Source organism: Ranitomeya imitator, chromosome 5 (genome assembly GCF_032444005.1).
Source record: "Ranitomeya imitator isolate aRanImi1 chromosome 5, aRanImi1.pri, whole genome shotgun sequence".
NCBI lineage: Eukaryota > Metazoa > Chordata > Amphibia > Anura > Dendrobatidae > Ranitomeya > Ranitomeya imitator.
The window spans coordinates 309,115,125-309,139,538 of NC_091286.1; the positions used below are offsets into that span (position 1 = coordinate 309,115,125).

Consider the following 24,414-nt stretch of genomic DNA (forward strand, 5'->3'; position numbering starts at 1 on the left):
TGATACATATATGTAAACTTCAAGGTTTGTCAAAGAGCATTTTTTCAGCATTTTTTGCTCTGATTAGTTTTCCTTATCATTTATTTCTAGACCAACGCCATATTCCACCACACTGCACAGTGGAGATGAATAGAACTGTCTCTTGAATTTGCTTTGCGTTAAATGCTTTAGCCACAGATGGATTGGTTCCCGTTTAGGTATTTGTGTGGTATTTATGATATCTCATTCTTTGAAATAAAATTTACATCGAGGCCTGTAGTGGCCTGTGAAATGACTAGTTAGCTTTGCTAATTAGCCTTGTGACAGACCCGAAGTATTGATGGCAATTTTAGACCGGTCCTGACTATTTCTCTTATTTATGGGCTACAGAAACGCTATGTAAAAGCCACTAATGAACAATAAATCAGGCTGTAGCTGTTTAATCGCACCTGTTCTAGGGGGAGAGAGAAGCCATTACATCTTGTGTCTCCAGATTCTTCCAGGCTGTATGTGTATATAATGATGATGTATCCCTGCCATCTCCACAGGCTCATTTGTAGCATAAACCGGCAATCTCCTATAATTCAGCAGCCGTAATCTTTGTATTAGACACCTTCTGATTAGTTACCCTGGAACGTCCTTATCAGATGGCTAGTCTATTTCATTATTGACGTTCCCCTCGGCGCAGCATAAGTATTTACTCTCTAAATGGTGGAATTTTTTACCCCATGTTCTGCGCGCTGTCTAGAGACAAACATCTGCATTAGCTGTAAAAATGTCAAATCCATTTATGTGTTCAGTAATGTAAGCTGCGTAAGAATTTCCTGAGAGCCACCTTCTTAGAAAAAAGGGTAATGTACTGCACTGTATCAGACGTAAGTGCCCGAGAAATGTCAAAACCTGAAATGATGTTAGTGGTAAACCAAATGTACCAAACCTGCCGGCATGGTTAGGAAAAAACGTGTGTCTTCTGTTATCTATTTATTGCTTTCTCCACGTCCAGGACAGGTTTAGTATTACTTCTCCAATACTTGGAGTTCAAAAATACAATGAAAAACTACCCATACGTTGGGCTTCTATTTTTTTTCAGTCTAAGGCTGTAATCATATGGCTGGCAATTCTCTCATACAAGAGAATTGAGCTGATTATGCTAATGTCACCCGGATGAAACTCTGTTGCATGAGTGAATCGTATCCCAGGTGCGGAGAAGATCGGGAACTTAATTTCTCCATCTTCTCCATTGTTGGTGTCCTTGGTAATCAGACTGCACTTGGAAGACATCCGATTGCAGTCTGATGTTATACACGCACCCATATACTTGCAAACTGGTGCCTGTGATCTGATTCGGATGCACTTGCAGCATGCAAATAGACATGAGAAAAAAGCTCTGATCAGCACTGCTCCATAGTATAACATTGGGCCGAATGCTGATAAAACATCGGATAGCACTCGACCATGTTATATGCTCATATGAGCGAGCGCTACGTGAATGCAATGAGTGGAGCAGACTTCTCATGCACATTTTCAGACTTTATCTGAGAGTCTGCGCAGGTTATTTCTCCAGAACATGCATAAGATTGATGTAGGGCCTCCATAAAGAGCAGGACGTTTTTCTGATTCACAGAACGTTGGCTTCTGCTCTATGGGCATGTCAGGCTTACAAATTCAATGCATCAATTTGTATTTTCCAAATTTATTCTAGAAGTTTTGGTGCAATATACTACAGCAAGTTTGTCTTAAAACTACTACCACCATCCTGATACATTTGTCAATATTGCATTCAAAATGTACAGCTCTTACATTTGTAAAGTGACAACCAGATAAATATATCCCAAGGACCTTGCATAACATTTTCATAGGGTTTTACAACTTCTATGAAGTGGTGTTGGGACAGAAGTGAGAGATACCTTACTGTTTACAAAGTAATAAATGGCCTCCTTTGTATTGAATTGGCATTAGCATAGGCTATGAGTCAAATTAGTTCAAATGGGTGTTAGACTTAGTTGCTGAACTTGGCTTTTAAAAAATCATATTTCTCAAAACCTGGTTATCAGGCATAGACATTATGCAACACCATATTAAAGGAGTATTAAAAATAACTAAAAAAGAAGCATGTGTCCTCAAACTTTAGTTTGACACCACCTGTGTAATTGTTGTACATGAAAGTACATGATATATGCATGTACATTTATATGGGAGACACGTCTGGAGAAGCTGCAGGTCATGGTGGTACATTTAGACAATGCAGACTAGTCGCAGCAGCACTAGCAACATGCAGCCTGGTGTTGTCATGTTGAATAGTGGGAATTGCAAAGGCATCTGACAGCAGCGGATCTTGATGGTTTTCGTGCCCAAGTGCAGTCAGTGTGGATGAACATTCCTCAGCTCAGACGACCAAAAATTACTTACGTTGATACTGTGCCAAAGTGTGTAAGTGCAAGTATTTTTGATTGTGGAGCTCATACTCGATATTGAATATTTTGAGATGTTTTGAAAATGGTGTTTCCATTGTCTCATCATTTGCATATCATTATTATGTCTATCATCCTGTGATTTTCAAGATTCCATGACTTTTCCTTCTTGGTGCTGCAGTTTCAATTTTAAAGAGTGTATATGTAATGAAAGTATATGTTGTGTAGATCGGTTCACTCAGTGGTACACATAGGTAGAAAACAGGAACACTGTCTCTTTAAATCTTCTGTTGGTTTATTGTACAGAGGCAAAACCAACATGAAGGGGAACAGTAAACCACAGCCCTTCAAAAAACAAGAAGCAAAACAAAATGCTGCAACACAGTCCATACATCTGCGGGAACCTGCCAGCTCTGGAGCAACTCAGGTTCAATCTTTCCTTCTCAGGACCCAAACTACTGGAGATCCTCTCTCCAGCCCTACTGAACCCAGACTGCCTCTGGAGTCCAGCTATTTAAGCCCCAGACCACTCCCTGGGGTGGAGATAAGGTGGACATCCTCCCACCCGCTGTATGGATGTCCACATAAAAGCCAGCCCATTATACAACTTAGCTTAACCACTCACCGCACTTAGTGTACTTGAGGAAAAAACTCAGGGTTTTATTTCACTGATGCCGTTAAGCGTAGTGAAACATATCTCCCCTCCGGCACTTTAGCATTGACTTTCTCACAGTGTATAGATAGATAGATCTAAATACATATAGATAGATAGATCTACATTTATATTCTCTTAGTGGCTTGTAGTATAACTGATTATCAATGTGCAAAATACATTTTGGAAATGAGCAAAAGGAAGCATGATTCCTCTTAAGCTTTCAGCTTAGTCAAATGTTTTAAGAGAAATATATTCGTGGAGGTAAGGAAGCGTGCCCTGTGTATGGTCACACAAACCATTAAACAGTTTGTTACTTTTTTATTCTTACAGCTATAAGAAGTCACTCTCCTGCAAAGCCTGTCCTCATCTTTGTGTCATCCAGACGTCAAACCCGACTCACTGCTATCGATTTGATTGCATTTCTAGCAACAGAAAATGACCCCAAGCAGTGGCTCAATATGGATGAAAGGGAGGTATGCAGTTATCATTTCCTGTTTTCTAATACTGCTTGAATATTCCCGCAAGAAGTATTTTCTTACTAATATGGTTAATGCAACTATATCTTATAAATTGTGATAATAGAACAACTCGCACTAATTATGAAGGCAGATCGTCTGTTCATCTTTAGTGGTGCAAGACTAAGTCCAGAAGCTAGCACTTTGCATATTTAGATGTGCGTTAATGTAAAACTGGTTCCTAAAGGATTGAGGGAAAATACTATTAGATGTTCATGTAATCGGTTCAGATACAAGTGATTGTGTTGTTTATATCTTTTAAAGGGGTTGTCTAGTTCAACAATAACAGATAACATGCCCAGTGAAATATTAGAAGGGTCTCTTTATCACTGTGTATGATCTAGAGCGTGGGTCTGCAAATAGTAGATCTGCTCGTAGATCTCCGACAAGTCCTGAGTACATTACTGATTCTTTAAAATGTTGGATGTCATTGCAAGTCTACAAGTCCGGGCTAAAGTAGCCCTGCTGATACACCTTTTATTGACGGCAGTTAAGGGACCTTATAACGGCACTGAGAAATAAGTGTATAGTGCCCCCCAGCATCTCGAATATCGGGGGTAACTGAGACCCCGGAGAACATGATTCGGGTCAGATTTTCCATTCATACCTCTCTCCTCTGATATGATATATCTAGCATACCGGAGGAGAGAGAAATGGGGTCCCCTGAGCCCCCCTCATCCCCTGGTACCTCTGCCATCCCCGAATCCTCCTTCTCCATCTCCCGGCCCTCCACGTCATCTTCCTGGAAGAAAATGGTGGGCGCATGCACTCGCTGAGATCTGCCGGCTGGTACATGGCAACAATAGGAGAATTTTCCTATTGGTTCATTTTGATCACTGTAATAGACCCTATAACAGTGATCAAAATCAATAAAAAAATTTAATCAAATCACCCTTTGTCACCCACTTAGTTAGGTAAAAAATAGTAAAATAAAAAAATGTAATTGTTTCCATTCTTTGCAGTAGGGGTTAGGGATAGAGCTGGGGTTAGGGTTGTGGTTAGGGATGTGGTTAGGGTTGTGGTTAAGATTGGTGTTGTGTTGGGGTTAGGGTTGTGTTAGGGTTAGAGTTGTGTTGGGGTTTAGGTTGTGTTGGGGTTCGGTTGTGTCAGGGTTAAGGTTGTGTTGGGGTTAGGGTTGTGTTAGAGTTGTGGTGGGATTAAGGTTGTGTTGGGGTCAGGGTTGTGATTAGGGTTGGGGTTGTGTTGGGGTTAGGGTTGTGTTATTATTATTATTATTATTATTCATTTTTATAGCGCCATTTATTCCATGGTGCTTTACATGTGAATGGGGCAAATATAGACAAGTACAATAAACATGAATAAAACAAGGCACACACAAGTACAGGAGGAGAGCGGACCCTGCCCGCGAGGGCTCACAGTCTACAGGGGATGGGTGAGGATACACTAGGTGAGGGTAGAGCTGGTCATGTGGCGCTTCAGTAGACTGGGGATCACTGCAGGTTGTAGGCTTGTCGGAAGAGGTGGGTCTTCAGGTTCCTTTTGAAGGTTTCCGTGGTAGGTGAGAGCCTGATGTGTTGGGGTAGAGAGTTCCAGAGTATGGGGGAAGCACGGGAGAAGTCTTGGATGCGGTTGTGGGAGGAAGAGATGAGAGAGGAGTAGAGTAGGAGATCATGAGATGATCGTAGGTTGCGTGTAGGTAGGTAGCGGGAGACCATGTCACAGATGTATGCAGGAGTCAGATTGTGAATGGCTTTGTATGTCATTGTTAGTGTTTTGAACTGTAGCCTCTGGGCAATAGGAAGCCAGTGAAGGGCCTGGCAGAGAGGAGAGGCTGGGGAATAACGGGGAGACAGGTGGATTAGTCGGGCAGCAGAGTTTAAGATGGATTGGAGTGGTGCCAGAGTGCTAGAAGGGAGGCCAGAGAGTAGGAGGTTGCAGTAGTCAAAGCGAGAGATGATAAGGGCATGTACTAGTGTTTTTGTGGTTTCATGGTCAAGGAATGTACGAATCCGGGAAATGTTTTTGAGTTGGAATCGGCAAGAGGAGGCAAGGGCTTGGATATGTGGCTTGAAAGAGAGGGTAGAGTCACGGATCACCCCGAGGCACCGAGCGTGGGGGTGTTGGGGTTAAGGTTGTGGTTAGGGATTAGGGTTGGGGTTAGGGTTGTGTTTGGGGTTAGGTTTGTGATTAGGATTGTGTGGTGGTTAGGATTGAGATTAGGGTTAGGTTTAGGGCTGTATTAGGGTTGGAGTTAGAGTTGGGGGGTTTCCACTGTTTAAGCACATCAATGGTAACCAAAACGTGACGTGGTGCCCTCCATTGATTCCAGCCAATTTTGCATTCAAAAAGTCAATGTGTCCTCCCTCATTTTGAGCCCTGCCATGCACCCAAACAGTGGATTTCCCCCAAATATAAGAGATCGGTATACTCAGGAGAAATTGCACAACACTCTTGTGAAAATAAAAAAAGTTTGGTTCTAAAGTAAATGTTTTGTGAAAAAAGTTAAATGTTAATTTTTTTTCCTTCCACATTGCTTTACTTCTCGTGAAGCACCTGAAGGGTTAATAAACTTATTGATTGTGGTTTTTTAGCACCTCGAGGGGTGCAGTTTTTAGAATGGTGTATCTTTTGGGTATTTTCTGTCATTGACATCTCAAAGTCACTTCAAATGTGATGTGGTCAGTAAGAAAATGGTTTTTTAAATTTTGTTCTAAAAATGAGAAATCGCTGGTCATCTTTTAACCCGTATAACTTCCTAACAAAAAAATTGTTTCCAAAATTGTGCTGATGTAAAGTAGACATGTGAGAAATGTTATTTATTAACTATTTTCTGTGACATGTCTCTCTGATTTAAGGACACAAAAATTAAAAGTTTGAAAATTGCAAAAAATTTTGATTTTTTGCCAAATTTACATTTTTTTTCCAAAAATAAACTAACATGAATTACAATATGTCACGAAAAAACAGTGTCAGAATCAGTGGGGTACATTGAAGTGTTCCAGAGCTATAACCTCATAAAGTGACAGTGGTCAGAATTGTAAATATTTGCCTGGTCATTAAGGTCAAAATTGGCTCGGTCACTAAGGGGGTAGTGGCGCCCTTTGTGTTTACTTCTCAATGCTGGTTTAAAAATTCTTGCCTGCTCCCGTGAGTCAGTTCTTAGGTGTTTATTCCATTTTGAGATAACATTTGCAGCTTTGTAATGTCAGATTGAAATATTATATTTGTCTGAAAATTTTGAATCTTAATGTCAATGTTGTTCCTTTTAGAGAAAACGTCGATATTCAGAAAACCTCAAAATAGCAATGGTCATCTGAAATTTTTTTTTTTAAATCAATTGCACACTTGAAAATAAAAACTTTGCAAATACTTATCAGATCAATAAACTTCTTTCTCCTCCTGGATCTTGCATTCTGAAAACTCTCAATTCACAGGGAAAAACAGTCTTCGGTACATACAGCCTCTCCCATTAGTGACATATGTGACACTTGGTGCTCATAAAGTTCTATGGAGAAGCGTAACTGATGTTCTGGAGAGTTTGCGGCAGAGTGTCTATGTCTGTCTATAGCTCCTTTATCCTCCTTCCATCTCCGTCGTCATGTCATTTTAGAAATAAAAATGCCATCTATCTGATTAATAGGAAAATCTGTTTTCATGGAATACATATTATACCCATGAATTCAGAATGAAAGATCAATACAGGAGGAAAAAAAGCAGATTTCTCTAATAAGATATATTTAAAATTTCCTCATTTACATCTGTAACATTGAATTATGAAATAAAAAAATAAAGCAACAGTTATTCTTTAACCATTTCCAGACCACTCATAGACTTTAAAGTTTCAGCCGGTCTGGCTCCTTCTCTGCAGTGTTATTCTACAGTAAAATGTCACTGCATAGGAGCACAGCTACACTTGCTCGTGTAGCTGCGTGAGAGGGAATCCGACTGTCCGAGACAAACAGGTCCCCATAAAGAAGGCACAGAAAGTTTATCACTCTATGTGCCATCTCTACTGCTGTATACAGAATCTGAACAAGCCCTGTGTATACTGTGGTTTTTTTCATCCTTGTTGTTTAAAGAGCTGTGAACATTTTTCTCAGTTTGGATATTTAAGTATTTTTTTGTTATTTTTTATTTATTTATGCTACATTGGGATTTATTTTTATGTCACTGTTATTTTTCACTAATATATAGTGGGGGAAATAAGTATTTGATCCCTTGCTGATTTTGTAAGTTTGCCCACTGACAAAGACATGAACAGTCTATTATTTTAAGGGTAGATTAATTTTAACATTGAGAGATAGAATGTCAAAAATAAAATCCAGAAAACCACATTGTATAAATTATAAAAAATATATTTGCATTTTGCAGTGAGAAATAAGTATTTGATCCCCTACCAACCATTGAGAGTTCTGGCTCCTACAGACCAGTTAGACGCTCCTAATCAACTCGTTACCTGCATTAAAGACAGCTGTCTTACATAGTTACCTTTATAAAACACTCCTGTTCACAGACACAATTAATCAGTCAGACTCTAATCTCTACAACATGGGTAAAGACCAAAGAGCTTTCTCAGGATGTTAGGGAGACGTTCATAGATCTGCAGAAAGTTGGAATGGGATACAAAACCATATGTAAGACGCTGGGTGAGAAGGAGAGAACTGTTGGTGCAATAGTAAGAAAATGGAAGAAATACAAAATGACTGTCAATCGACAACGATCTGAGGCACCATGCAAAATCTCACCTTGTGGGGTATCGTTGATTATGAGGAAGGTGAGAGATCAGCCGAAAACTACATGGGGGGAACTTGTTAATAATCTCAAGGCAGTCGTAGCACATTAGGGCATAAAAGTTTTAAATCCTGCTTTGCCCGCAAGGTCCCCCTGCTCAAGAAGTCACATGTGCAGGCCTGTCTGAAGTTTGCCAGTGATAATTCTGTGAGTGATTGGCAGAAGGTGCAGTGGTCAGATAAGACAAAAATTCAGGTCTTTAGCATTAGCACAACTCACCATGTTTGGAGGAAGAGAAATGCTGCCTATGACCCAAAGAAAACCATCCCCACTGTCAAGAGTGGAGGTGTAAACATCATGTTTTGGGGGAATGGATGGAGCCTTGTACCATAAAATCCTGAGTGACAACTTCCTTCCTTCCACCAGGACATTAAAAATGGGTCGTGGCTGGGTCTTCCATCAAGACAGTAACCCAAAACATACAGCCAAGGCAACAAAGGAGTGGTTCAAAAAGAAGCACATTAAAGTCATGGAGTGGCCTAGCCAATCTCCAGCCCTTAATCCCATAGAAAATTTATGGAGGGAGTTGAAGCTCCGAGTTGCCAAGTGACATCCTCAAATCTTAAAGGGAACCTGTCACCCCCAAAATCGAAGGTGAGCTAAGCCCACCAGCATCAGGGGCTTATCTACAGCATTCTGGAATGCTGTAGATAAGCCCCCAATGTATCCTGAAAGATGAGAAAAACAGGTTAGGTTATACTCACCATGGGGCGTTCCCGCTGCGGTCCGGTCCGATAGGCGTCGCGGTCCGGTCTGGGGCCTCCCATCTTCTTACGATGACGTCCTCTTCTTGTAGTCATGCTGCGGCTCCGGCGCAGGCGTACTTTGTCTGCCCTGTTGAGGGTAGAGCAAAGTACTGCAGTGCGCAGGCGCTGGGAAAGGTCAGAGCGGCCCGGCGCCTGCGCACTGCAGTATTTTTGTCTGCCCTCAACAGGGAAGACAAAGTACGCCGGAGCCGCAGTGTGAAGACAAGAAGAGGACGTCATCATAAGAAGATGGGAGGCCCCGGACCGCGATGCCCATCGTACCAGGACCGCCCCTGGGTGAGTATATTCTAACCTCTTTTTCTCATCTTTCAGGATACATCTGGGGCTTACCTACAGCATTCCAGAATGCTGTAGATAAGCCCCTGATGCTGGTGGGCTTAGCTCACCTTTGACTTTGGGGGTGACTGGTTCCCTTATATAATTTAGAGATGATCTGCAAAGCGGAGTGGACCAAAATTCCTCCTAACATGTGCACAAACCCTCATCATCAACTACAAAAAATGTCTGACTGCTGTGCTTGCCAACAGGGGTTTTGACACCAATTATTAAGTCTTGTTTGCCAGAGAGATCAAATACTTATTTCTCACTGCAAAATGCGAATACATTTTTATAATTTATACAATGTGATTTTCTGGATTTTTTTTTTTTATATTTTATCTCTCAAAGTTAAAATTAAACTAAGTAGTAACCAAAAAAACAATGCATACAGGGTATAATTTGAAGGTATAACCAGAAAACTGAAAAAACCCTTTAAAATATAACTTTTAATAAATACTGAGTAAAAATACCCATAAAACCAGGTCAGGAGACAGTAACACCTTAATCTATCTTAACACAAACAATATATGAAAGGATAGAGACTAAACGGTGGGGGGGGCGTGATCTTTCCCTCACTCACCCTACCTCACGCGGAGGTTGGCACCCTAAAATCGATGTGGCGCCCCCACTCGTCGACGGCTCTCCCTTGTGACCGTACAGGACCTTATCCAAAATGAAACCACCACCACACCATAACTTAATATAAAGTGTACAAATACTTATAAGGTGTAAAAACATAGTTTTAAAGATCTAATGTGGGATAGTTTCCACAAGAAGAGGGTCATGTAGACTGTTACCCTTCTATTGATCTTTATATAAGAAAGGTGCACAAGGTGTCTAATGTATAGAGGCAAAATACTCAGTTGCAATATACAATAATCATAAGCCTTTTGTCAACACCTCATGGTATGCCCAAATCATAGGCTCAGTGTATCCACAGGAGTATACCTTATGTTAGCAAATGCACTACAAAGACAATCTTATGCCAACATATCAAACACTAGCACCTCTCAGATAATAAAACAATGGTCAAAAAGACCACTCTTCACTGAGAGCGGTCATTCCGGGACGCAGCTCACTATAGTTGCCCCGGACTTGCTGAGCGGTTACTTCGGGACGCAGCTTATTATAGCTTCCTCGGTCCGCTAGAGGCCCCACTCCTTCCCCTGATGAACCCTGGTGCATTAACCTGGGGGGAAACGCGTCGGGATGGGCGGCAGCATATGGATGAGTACATCCTTTATTTTTTGACCATTGTTTTATTATCTGAGAGGTGCTAGTGTTTGATATGTTGGCATAAGATTGTCTTTGTAGTACATTTGCTAACATAAGGTATACTCCTGTGGATACACTGTGCCTATGATTTGGGCATACCATGAGGTGTTGACAAAAGGCTTATGATTATTGTATATTGCAACTGAGTATTTTGCCTCTATACATTAGACACCTTGTGCACCTTTCTTATATAAAGATCAATAGAAGGGTAACAGTCTACATGACCCTCTTCTTGTGGAAACTATCCCACATTAGATCTTTAAAACTATCTTTTTACACCTTATAAGTATTTGTACACTTTATATTAAGTTATGGTGTGGTGGTGGTTTCATTTTGGATAAGATCCTGTAGGGTCACAAGGGAGAGCCGTCGACGAGTGGGGGCGCCACATCGATTTTAGGGTGCCAACCTCCGCGTGAGGTAGGGTGAGTGAGGGAAAGATCACGCCCCCCCCACCACCGTTTAGTCTCTATCCTTTCATATATTGTTTGTGTTAAGATAGATTAAGGTGTTACTGTCTCCTGACCTGGTTTTATGGGTATTTTTACTCAGTATTTATTAAAAGTTATATTTTAAAGGGTTTTTTCAGTTTTCTGGTTATACCTTAAAATTAAACTACCCTTAAAATTATAGACTGTTCATGTCTCTGTCAGTGGGCAAACTTACAAAATCAGCAAGGGTTCAAATACTTATTTCCCCCACTGTACCATCCCTAGTTACAAACATATATACCGTATGCAGTGGGGAAAATAATTATTTCATACACAGCCGATTTTGCAAGTTTTCCCACTTACAAAGAATGGAGAGGTCTGTAATTTTTATCGTAGGTACACTTCAACTGTGAGAGATAGAATTTTAAAAAAATCCAGAAAATCCCGTTGTATGATTTTTACTAAATTCATTTGCATTTTATTGCTTGAAATAAGTATATGATACAATAGAAAAACAGAACTTAATATTTGGTACAGAAACCTTTGTTTGCAGTTACAGTTCAGATGTTTCCTGTAGTTCTTGACCAAGTTTGCACACTGCAGCAGGGATTTTGGCCCACTCCTCCATGTAGATCTTCTCCAGATCTTTCAGATTTTAAGGCTGTCGCTGTGCAACATTGAGTTTCAGCTCCCTCCAAAAATATTCTTAGGGTTCAGGCCTGGAAACTGGCTTTCGATCTTGAAATTCTTTTTACGGAGCCGCTCCTTAGGTGCCCTAGCTGTGTGTTTCGGATCATTGTCATGCTGGAAGACCCATTCACAACCCATCTTCAATGTTCTTACTGAGGGAAGGAGGTTTGTGGCCATAAACTCATGATACATGACCCCATCCATCCACCCTTCAATACGGTGAAGTCGTCCAATCCCCTTTGCAGAAAAGCACCCCCAAACAATGATGTTTCCCCCACCATGCCTCACGGATGGGACGTTTTGGTTGTACTCATCCTTCTTCCTCCAAACACAGCGAGTGGAGTTGATACCAAAAGTTCTATTTTGGTCCCATCTGACCACATGACCTTCTCCCATGCTGGATCATCCAGCTTGTCAGTGGTGAACTTCAAACGGGCCTGTGCATGTGCTGGCATGAGCAGGGGGACCTTGCGTGCCCTGCAGGATTTTAATCAGTTACGACATAGTGTGTTACGAATGGTAATGTTTGAGACTGCTCCCAGATCTCTTCAGGTCATTGACAAGGTCCTCCCGTGTAGGTCTGGGCTGATTCCTGACCTTTTTTAGAATCATCCTGAGGCTATGTGCACACGGTGCCGATTTGCCTGTTGATCCGCAGCGGATTGGCCGCTGCGGATTCGCAGCAGTTTTCCATCAGGTTCACAGTACCATGTAACCCTATGGAAAAGCATATCCGCTGTGCCCATGGTGCGGAAAATACCACGAGAAAATGCTGCAGTGTATTTTCCGCAGCATGTCAATTTTTTGTGCTGATTTCGCAGCGTTTTACACCTGCTCCTCAATAGGAATCTGCAGATGTAAAACCACAGGTGAAATCTGCTCAAAAAGCACAGGAAATCCGCGGTAAATCCGCAGGTAAAACGCAGTGCAATTTAATTATTTAAAAATCATACAATGCGATTTTATGGTTTTTATTTTTAGATTCTGTCTCTCACAGTTGAAATATACCTATGATAAAAATTACAGACCTCTCCATTCTTTGTAGGCGGGAAAACTTGCAAAATCGACAGTGCATCAAATACTTATTTTTACCACTGTTTACGGTATATAAAAATGCTATTTTCAATCTAAACTACTATTACTTGCCCCACCTCTGTAGAAAGGAAAAAAAATAAAGGATCTGATATACAAAATTAATTGTTACAGAATGGGTAACACATTTTTAAATGTATTTTAGTAATTCTTTGTGGTCATAAAAAATTTAAACAAATGGGACACGTAGTTCTCTACCAATATTGCCCCATATCAGCCCCAAAAATGACAGTGACATCAAAATGAATCCTCATGTATCACAAAAAAAAGATGCAGAAACTACTTGTATATCCAAACCAAGATTTTTTTTTTACAGCTCTTTAAACAGCATGCATGAAAAAAGCAAACAAAAATGTGCCTGGATTAGGAAAGGGGGTAAATAGTCTGATCTAGAACTGGTCTAGAACTGGTTAACATGTCACAGTGACAAGACTGATCATTGAGGGTCCAGATTGTAAGTCACCGATCAACAGTGAAATCAAAGTGGTTGTAGCCCTCCAATAAGTGATTTGCTCCATTGACTATGTATAACACTGCTGGATTGAGAAATGGGGTTAGTGATGTATGGCTTTATGAGGCGTACATGAGTCCCTTCACCGCTGCACTGAGAGGGAGGAGCCAAGCACAGCCAATGAGATGCATCGTGTATCGCTTCTGCCCCTTCATTTCTAGGATCAGTGGGGGCCTCAGCACAGATCAGCATGCAGGAGTGTACTTACACCACAACTAATACAAGGGCATGCATGGCTTACTACTTTGCAAAGAATTTCAGGAAACTGTGGGTGAAGGAATTGACTTTCGAGGACATTTTTCTTCTGATGTTTTATTGAAAAAAAAGCGTGAACCACTTAAAAGTGCTTAGATATAACAAAGCAAAGAAATCTTATTAATTGTGATTAGATGTACCCGCTTGCCGCATATTTCAGGTTTGTGTTTCTGCCTGCACTCCTGGTGCTGGACCTAACAATAGTGAAAGTTTTTTCTCCTTACAGCTGTGCATGTGCAATCATTAGCATCAATGCTTTCTAGATTTCTGAATATATTTCTGCTCATAAATGATGAATTTTGTATTCCAGGGAGTACTATGTTAACATGCCTGCATAGCTGGGTTCTTTGTGAGAGGGATGTGAATACTGTGCTACTGGGAAGGCGTAAAAGTTATGTCCAATCAAATACAGAAACTATTTCAAAATATATAATTAAATATCCATTTAGGTAGTAGTGCATTAACATCTTTGTATAAATGCCTCAGAAATAGAAGGATCATGTTGTTCTATCCAGGCTTTAAACTTCTCTTGGCATATAGGTTGTGAAAATGTGAATTTCCTATAGTTACAGCTGCTCCTGGCTGTTAGACTAACCTCGAAGAAGCTTCATAGTATAGCCATTATCTTCAAATGCCTACAGGCAGCTTGTTACAAATGGACCAATTTCCTATACTCTTTTCATATGGACATCATAGATGGTCCCCTGCTTAAAACCACATGTGAGTCAGGACAGTATTGCTGCTTAATAGTGGGGTCTTCTTTTAGTACATTATCTGGATACATGTTATTGGCTGCCATGTAATTTTCACTTTCCCTTTGTCAGCCACTTAAGGTGGTTTTAAAAAAACAACACGTATACATTACCTTTAAAAAGTATTCATAACCCCGAAACTTTTCCACAATTTTTCACATTGCACCCACAAACTTACAGTATATGTATTTTATTGGAATTTCGTGTGATATACAAAACAAAGTAGCATGTATTTGTGAAGGGTAAAGGAAATTATTGTTTTCTAATTACCGTATTTAAAAAAATATATAAATCTGAAAATTGGGATGTGCATTTTTATTCAGCCCCCTGTAGTCTGATAGTCCTAAATAAAATCCTGAGTAACCAATTGCCTCCAGAAGTCACATAAATAATTTAACTGCAGAGGTTTGTTGTAGAATAATAGGGATTAAACAGCATCATGAGAACCAAGGAGCACATCAGACAGGTCAGGGATAAAGTTGTAGAGAAGAGAAAAGTACGGTTAGGGTATTAAAAAAAAATCAATTTTTATATAAAAAAAAAAACGTGTTATTTCCTTTATACTTCACAAATTCTTACTATCTTGTGTTGGTATATTACATAAAATCCCAATAAACTACATATAAATTTGTGGTTGTAATGTCAAAAAAATGTGGAAAAGTTATGAATACTTTTTCAAAGCATTGTAGGTGATAACTGTGCAATCGATGGGTGGTGCAACACTGGTATCCTAACTGAACATAAGAACAGGGTCCCAAGGTCCCCTGCATGAATGAAGCAGAAATAAACATGTGAGACCATTGCCTTATTCAGTGTCTGTAGGAAAGGTTGTCACTCATGCTCCCTTCCTGTTCATTTACACATTGGACTTTGAAACCCCAGTTGGCCACTCGGAAGCATCTTAGCAAGACGACCCCCAGCAGTCATACTTTTATCATTTATTTTATGGAATAGTGTGATAAATGTTGTTTATGCTATATCCTCTTTAAATCAGTGGCTAAATGCAGGGCACCAAGGTGATATCAGTTAATTGCCTAAGGTAAGACAAACCGTAACGTCCTTGATCAACTTAGTTTTAATAAGAGCCTGACTTGATTAGACAATACTTTTAAAATCAGTTGGATTTCCCTGGCTTCATATAAATTTCTGCAGGCACTGAAGATCGCAAAATCTTGACCGTGTGCAGCATGCACACTGTCAGGTGTCACCTCTTTCGCCTACTTCAGTGGTTTGCATTTTGCCAACCAACAGTCACGTGCCAACTTGCAACTTGTCTTGGTTTTCTCTCTCTTGTGGGAAGTGGATGAAGAATCTAATCGGCACATGTCCTCAACCATGCAAATTTCATAATTGCAGTTACGTCACAACCACCGTGACGACCACTAGAACAAGGGGAAGAAGGGGAATCCTGACAGTGTGCATAGTGCAGGTGACTGTAGAAATGTATCTTCAACCACAACACGCACTAGTTTAGCCTCACATTAATAAAACATAAAATTAAATGGCTCCCACGTGTTCCTTGGAAAGGTCTTAATTGATAACGAAAATACTAATACACCTTGACATTATGTAACAGTCTTTCCTAATTGTTTTTATGCCTTGCTGTTAACTATAGAAGTCACTGGTTGCCAATAATGTCACATATCCAAGTGCTGATCTAGCAGAGCAGCTTGCTTAATATATTAATTCTGTTTTATTGCCAGTGTTTGCAGCGAGCATGGAACGCCAACATGCCGGAGCTCTCCTGAGAACTGGGGTTTTATGACAGAAAAGTGCCTCGTAAAAAGTGAACACTTAATTATAAGAAAGAAGTTTTTACTTCATTTAACATCTGTAGCAGATGTGATGTTAGTAAATCTCCATGTTAAAGACCTGTGTTTCTTGGCACAGCTCTCTGTCACTGGGCATTGCAGGCAATCAAGGGGCATTACTCAGTAGCATATGGTAAGAATCTGATGTGCCCTGAAATTAGAACACTAATAGTGTTCTGTAAAAATAGAGTAAAACCAACAGCGGCAACCACAGATCCGCTCCAAAAGAAAAGTCTGTGCACTTAGCATCTTGAAACAATATATCACACTCAAAGGGACAGAGCTAGGCTGCACAATCTGTTAGCTCATTCTTGTCCAATCTGGTCTGGCCTTTTGTTTTGGAGCCAGCATTGTCATCATCGTGCTGAGTTATACCCCACATCAGACACAGGGCGATGTATCTACTAAGATGGAATCCCATCCTTAACAAAGGCACCAATAAATTCTAACACGCTGGGAAGCAGGTCTCCGAACCATACGCAAATGGCTCAACGTGTTACACATGCTCCAACGAGGGGGGTTTACTACTACTATGCTTTGAAGAGATGAAGATCTGTCATGAAGGAAACTTTAGCAACTTCTAAGTGAAAGAAATCTTTTTTTATTGTATATTAAAGACTGCTAAACTGTGTTTGTCTGAAATGGTAAAGCGTAGTATTTTCTTCTTATTTTTTATTCAGTTTCTTTATTAAAGGTCACAATGAGGATCCAATTATTCCAATTCCACTGATGTAGTATGTTTTAGCAGATATTATAAAATGTCTGTATTTTTAATCATTTAATGTCAACATATATTTTTGTCATTGAGATCTTGAGGAAAGTAGGGGCAAATGCAGGATAGTGAAAGAATTCTGTGTCAGGTCAGTGATCTCAGATTGCGTTCTACGGCTCTTTAAGGTTTGTGTCATCTTTGAACTCATGTTTGCAAAGTCCTTTGGTCCACAGTAAGGTGAGAGTCAATGTACTGCACAGATTAAAGGATAGTTGATGTCAGCTTTTAAATATACCAATCGTGTAGAGATAACTATTTCCAGATTGATAGTTATGGTAGGTGTAGGACAAACTTCACACTTTGGATAGGATTGTAGTAATAATCAGGGATTTTCATTGCTTTGCAGCTAAAGACAGAGATATTGATCCTGGTGTCTGCAATGAGAAAGTGTCAGTCTTCAGCTAGGTTCAGACGAATATATATTTGGTCAGTGTACTGTCCTTGTATGTTGGACTGCACATGAAGAGCACACCAACCAATGCATGTCAGAGTGCTCGTGCATATCACCGAATTTCAATCCCTGTGGTAAAAAAAAATTCAAGTTGGAAGTTGGTAAGGGGTTAATCGCCAGTGAGGCAACAAGATACGAAAAAATCACATATTACAGTGGGTACAGAAAGAATTCAGACTTATTTACATTTTTCACTCTTTGTTTCATTGCAGCCATATGGTAAATTAAAAAAAAGTTCATTTTATCTCAATAATGTACACTCTGCACCCCATCTTGACTGAAAAAAAACAGAAATGTAGACATTTTTGCAGATTTATTAAAAAAGAAAAACTGAAATATCACATGGTCATAAGCATATAGACCCTTTGGTCAGACACTCATGATTAAGTCACATGCTGTCCATTTCCTTGTGATCCTCCTTGAGATGGTTCTACTTCTTTATTGGAGTCCAGCTGTGTTTAATTAAACTGATAGTACTTGACTTGGAAAGGCACACACCTGTCTATATAAGAGCTCACAGTGCATGTCAGACCAGATGAGAATCATGAGGTCAAAGGAACTGGCCAAGGAGCTCAGAGACAGAATTGTGGCAAGGCACAGATCTGGCCAAGGTTACAAAATAATTTCTGCAGTACTCAAGGTTCCTAAGAGCATAGTGGCCTCCATAGTCCTTAACACTAGGACTACTGGTATAGTCATTTTGACTACTTACTTGCAGTAGTTCTAGTCAGGGTTCACGAGTCCAGTAGTCCTAGTGTTAAATGGAAGAAGTTTGGGACCACCAGGAGTCTTCCTAGACCTGGCCATCCAGCCAAACTGAGCAATCGTGGGAGAAGAGGCTTGGTGAGAGAGGTAAGGAAGAACCCCAAGATCACTGTGGCTGAGCTGCAGAAATGCAGTAGGGATATGGAGAAACTTCCACAAAGTCAACTATCACTGCAGCCCTCCACGAGTCGGGCCTTTATGGCAGAGTGGCCTGACAGAAGCCTCTCCTCAGTGCAAGACATATGAAAGCCTGCATAGAGTTAGCTAAAAAAAAACACATGAAGGTCTCCCAGACTATGAGAAATAAGATTCTCTGTTCTGATGAGACGAAGCTAGACCTTTTTGATGATAATTCTAAGTGGTATGTGTGGAGAAAACCAGGCACTGCTCATCACCTGCCCAATACAATCCCAACAGTGAAACATGGTGGTGGCAGCATCATTATTTGGGGGTGTTTTTCAGTTTCAGGGACAGGACGATTGGTTGCCATTGAAGGAAACATGAATGCAGCCAGGTACAGAGATATCCTGGATGAAATACTGAATGGGGTCTGAATACTTTACGTACCTACTGTAGTGCTCTGTCGACAATTACATCAGTGAAGTTTGTGTCTAACTTTCCAAAACAGGGCAAGTAACGCTCTATGCAGCCATTAAACCAGAAAGATACAGATAGACAGCCTGATTTTGGCACAATCTAACGAAAACTGATGGAAACAATCATTAATACGAAAGCCTTGTCACTATTCAGCATCATGTAGTCAGCAGCTTATTCCCTGTTTACACCAGAGGGTGTGCTGCTGATAACAATTACGGTAATCCTATGCCAGCTTGATTATAGGGGTGATTCCCAGCTTGATTATAGGGGCCAATGGTTATGAATGTTCCTTCTCTGTTTATCAGCATGTAAGTTATTTAATTTATTGGAAATATCTAAGACAACATTGACAGCAAGGTCCTAGTAATTGGCCTTTTGTTTAGGATGTGGAGTGCTGTGATAGTAATCTGGGTGCTGCAAGCAAATGTTGTACTGCACTATAATTTTGAAAATAGGTGGCAGTCCAAATTCATTAATACTCATTATATGGCTATCTGCTGAACGACAGTTTTTTTATCGAACAGTCAGCAGTTATCTTGGCAAGCTCTCCCATATACAGGAGCGTTCCTTCCTGTGTTCTCTATGAAACATGTCTGTCAGTGGCTTATCATAGGGAGAGCAATAGGATTGCCAGTTCAAAATTAGACTTGCCACATTTATAACTTCACCGACAACAGACTGTCGGCTGACCTGTTATCGGCGGGTTCAACCAACATTAAACTAATGTTTATGGGGGGCTGTAGACTGTCCTCTTCAAATGATGTGCTGAAAGATAACTTTAGGGTGGATTTCCCTCTTAATAAATAGCTTGAAATGTACTTCAAAGCTGCCAAAAGTATCCTGATGTTGCCATTTTTTTAAATTATGAGTTAGAACAGCAAATCACCGATTGATAATTGATATAGTCTGTGGCCTGGTCTGGGCAGTTATCGAACATCCAACAGCAGATGAACATTTTAGCAGATATCTTCCTGCTCCTGTCACTCTTGTTCATGTCATAAAAAGGCGTGAGTTGTCCGCAGAGAGTTAAAATGATCTAAATCTCTAGCGTATGGCCATGTGATGTGGTCCACCCAGCCTCCTTGGGTAAGAATGAGGCCATATAGTAGATGGAACAAGTACGGTAATTCATGTAATAAGGCGTAGTTATTAGTCCACCACATATTGGGAAATCTCGACCTATAAATACATTCTATACATTTCTTAGAAATGTGTTCAATAAATTCTTGTCTCACACCTGTTGATCAAGATGTAAATGAGTACATGATCAAAGTGAAGGTAAAACAATATTTTATATTTATGTGTAATAGAAATGATAAAACCGATAAAACATTTGCGGCAGGAAAAGGGCATCACAGAACAAAAAAAAGTCATTGTAAAACGGATTCATCACGAGAAATGTAAGCCCTGAGCTTTGTGCCAAATAGGTAAAATAGTTTTGTTTGCTGAAGTGATTTATGTGAAAGTTAGAGGGAGGTCAGTGAGAAGTGACCAGGACTTCCAGCTGCTAGCCTCACAGTATATTAGTACATTCTCCTGCAAAGGGCTCTATCCTTTTCCCAGCTAAATTACTTTGCTTAGCGGAACATGACTAACTGCACCACGGGGCATCAAACCCATGCTAGGCAGCAAGCCAGGGGAAAAAAAAGAGATTCACTATTAATTTGTTATAGAAACAATATATCTGAGCGGAGTATGAAATGAAAAATGGTGTTGCTGTATTGCTGTAAAATTGTGGGGGAAAATGAAATGCAAGCTCTCGAGCACTAAGCTTGAAAAATCTTAAATTGTTTTATTTGCACCCCCTGTGCGACCCTTCCATCCAGAAAAGTCGTTGTTGTTATTTTTTTTTTTGCACATAACAAATGCTGTAAATTTTAAAGAAAAAGAAGGAGCAAACCAAATAAAGATTTCTTTAGCCGTGGTTTAGTAGATGTTGTCGAGATTCTGTAAGGGAAATTTATCAATTGTGTTGCGCCATTTTTGGAGGAAGCTAAGTGAAAAAGAGAGAAGTATTTGGAACACTTCTAAATAGAAATACTTCTCAAAATACTTCACAAAATTGATTGAATGTTATTAACACCAATATTAATAGGGTGTTTTATTTTTATTTGGTATATTGCATAATAGTAGAGAAAGGCGATAAATTGTGTTGACTTTGCTTTAATTTGTCATATAGGAGTTATGGTTTAAGGTTTAGACCATGTGTTTTAGCATGTATTCAAGCTAACAAGAAGGCAAAATATTGTTTTTTGGTCTTTTCTGTCATCACCCTTGTAAACTATTTCATCTTAACATTATAATATATTAAAAGATGAGAAGCAATATGTCTTTGCCCTTGTGTTAGCAAAGAAAATCAGAAATATTGTTTCAACAGACTATTTTTATATAACTGTATTTTTCAAATATTTCTCATAGTGTAATAAGAACACCAGAAAGGATGATGTATAAAATGATGTATGATGTATAAAAACATACATTATATCGGACCTCATATCTTGAAAGAGCAAACATCTACTATATAATTGTCTAAGGGTCACTTCCGTCTGTCTGTCTTTCTGTCTGTCACAGATATTCATTGGTCGCGGCCTCTGTCTGTCATGGAAATCCAAGTCGCTGATTGGTCGTGGCAAAACGCCCACAACCATTGCCACGACCAATCAGCAACGGGCGCAGTCCAGCGATAAAATGGCCGCTCTTTCCTCCCCGCAGTCAGTGCCCGCTCCTTACTCCCCTCCAGTGAGCCCTCACACAGGGTTAATGGCAATGTTAATGGACCGCGTTATGCCGCGGTGTAACGCACTCCATTAATGCAGCTATTAACCCTGTGTGGCCAACTTTTTACTATTGATGATGCGTATTCAGCATCAATAGTAAAAAGATCTAATGTTACAAATAATAATAATAAAAAAAACAAAACGTTATTCTCACCCTCCAACGTGCGCAGTGTCCTCGGCAGTGCAAGCGGCAGGCTCCGGTGCCACGGATGCTATGCGAGAGGGACCTTCCATGATGTCACGGTCATGTAACCGCGACGTCATCACAGGTCCTGCGCTCATACCAACCCTGGGACCGGAAGCTGCCGCGTGCACCGCACACAGGCGCCAGGACTACAAGGGGCCCCTCGGAAGGTGAGTATATGTTTATTTTTTATTTTAAGTCTTTTTTAACCTGTTACATATGTGGCTGGGCAATATACTTTGTGGCTGGGCAATATACTTTGTGACTGGCCAATATACTACGTGTCTGTGCTGTATACTACGTGACTCTGTGCTGTATACTACGTCGCTGTGCAATATACTACATGGCTGGGCAATATACTACGTGACTGGGCAATATACTACGTGACTAGGCAATATACTACGTGACTGGGCAATATACTACGTGGCTGGGCAATATACTATGTGGCTAGGCAATATACTACGTGGCTGGGCAATATACTACGTAGCTGGGCAATATAGTACGTGACTGGGCAATATAGTACGTGACTGGGCAATATACTACGTGGCTGGGCAATATACTACGTGGCTGGGCATTATACTACGTGGACTGTCCAATATACTACGTGGACATGCATATTCTAGAATACCCGATGCATTAGAATCGGGCCACCATCTAGTAAGAAAATAAACCTTTAGAGGAAATAGTGTAATGGTTGAAACTTTTTTTTAATTAACCATTACATACAGGATAATATACATTATGCACAGCATGCACAATATAATACCATTTGTCCATGATATAAAACTAGTAGATGATGGTATATGGGTGGGGATAGATAAATCAGGAGGTGATGTCTTAATCCATATGGTAAGAACAATATTAATCAATGTGAATTTAATCTCTAATTTTTCATTATTTGACATTCCCCATTTAAACCACAGGCTGGCCCTACAAAATCCAATAAACATCCCACAAGTTCCATATTGCATTAAGGCAATCCACTTGTGATAACCCTGAATTGCAGTAAAATATTCCTTGACTCTTACATTCTGTGTGGATGTATATTTCTATGAGGGAAGGATCCGTTTGCTTTGTCCATTTCTTAGCTGACAAACACCTTGCCACCATCGTAATATGCAACAATAGTTTAAAATATCTTACGGCCCAGTTATTCTTGCATTGTTGATTAAATAGAATTTAGGTTTTATGGAAAAACAAGAGCCCACTGCATCCAAAAGTAGCTATGGCATCTCTGTCTTACAATTTTTAATCAGAAAGCATGACCATAAAAACTAGGGGAGGTGCCATCTGCAGCACATTTTTGAGAGAAATTGGTTTAATTTATGGAATTAACCTGGAGTATTGAAAGCTTATATTGGTTTTCTTTGTAGAATGAGCATGCAGATGTTTTATCTGCTTTACTCCAAATTGCTTTCCATGCTTCTGGCACAAACAGTTAACCCAGGAACAAGCCTCATCTATTCTTATATGATTGTCTAGTAGGTCCACTTCCATCAGGATTTATTAGAATAACATACATTTCAGAGATTAAACGGGTTGTTCACTAGTTGGACAAGCCCTTCTCAATTACTATTTCCCCCAACTAAAATAACAACAGCCTACAGGTGCTTCTCACAAAATTAGAATATCATCAAAAAGTTAATTTATTTCAGTTCTTCAATACAAAAAGTGAAACTCATATATCATATACAGTCATTACAAACAGAGTGATCTATTTCAAGTGTTTATTTCAGTTAATGTTGATGATTATGGCTTACAGCCAATGAAAATCCAAAAGTCATTAGCTCAGTAAATTAGAATCATTAACAAAAAACACCTACAAAGGCTTCTTAAGTGTTTATAAAGGTCCCTTAGTCTGTTTCACAATCATGGGGAAGACTGCTGACTTGACTGATGTCCAAAAATCAGTCACTGACACACTCAACGAGGAGGGTAAGCCACAATACGTAATTGCTAAAGAAGCTGGCTGCTCACAGAGTGTTGTATCCAAGCATATTAATGGAAAGTTAAGTGGAAGGGAAAAGTGTGGTAGAAAAAGGTGCGCAAGTAACTGGGATAATTGCAGCCTTAAAAGGATTGTTAAGAAATGGCCATTCAAAAATTTGGGGGAGATTCACAAGGAGTGGACTGCTGCTGGAGTCATTGCTTCAAGAGCCACCACACAGATGTATCCAGGACATGGGCGACAAGTGTCACATTCCTTGTGTCAAGCCACTCATGACCAATTGACAATACCAGAAGCGTCTTTCCTGGGCCAAGGAGAAAAAGAACTGAACTGTTGCTTAGTGGTCCAAGATGTTGTTTTCATATTAAAGTAAATTTTACATTTCATGTGGAAATCAAGATCCCAGAGTCTGGAGGAAGAATGGAGAGGCACACAATCCAAGCTGCTTGAGGTCTAGTGTGAAGTTTCCACAATCATTGATGGTTTGGGGGAGCCATGTCATGTGCTGATGTAGGTCCATTGTGTTTTATCAAGACAAAAGTCAGCGCACATGTCTACCAGGAAATTTTAAAGCACTTCATGCTTCCCTCTACCAACAAGCTATTTGGAGTTGGAAATTTCATTCTCCAGCAGGACTTGGCATCTGTCCGCACTGCCGAAAGTACCAACACCTGGTTTAAAAACAACAGTGTCACTGTGCTTGATT

General features: G+C 40.1%; 1 protein-coding gene across 1 annotated transcript in view; it reads left to right on the forward strand.

Annotated features, from left to right (window-relative positions):
* Positions 1-24,414, forward strand: part of ASCC3 (activating signal cointegrator 1 complex subunit 3) — an 887,461-nt gene that overhangs the window by 706,444 nt on the left and 156,603 nt on the right. The window contains exon 29 of the mRNA XM_069726311.1: positions 3,376-3,518. Coding sequence (XP_069582412.1) covers positions 3,376-3,518 — 143 coding nt within the window. The remainder of the gene's footprint in view (positions 1-3,375; positions 3,519-24,414) is intronic.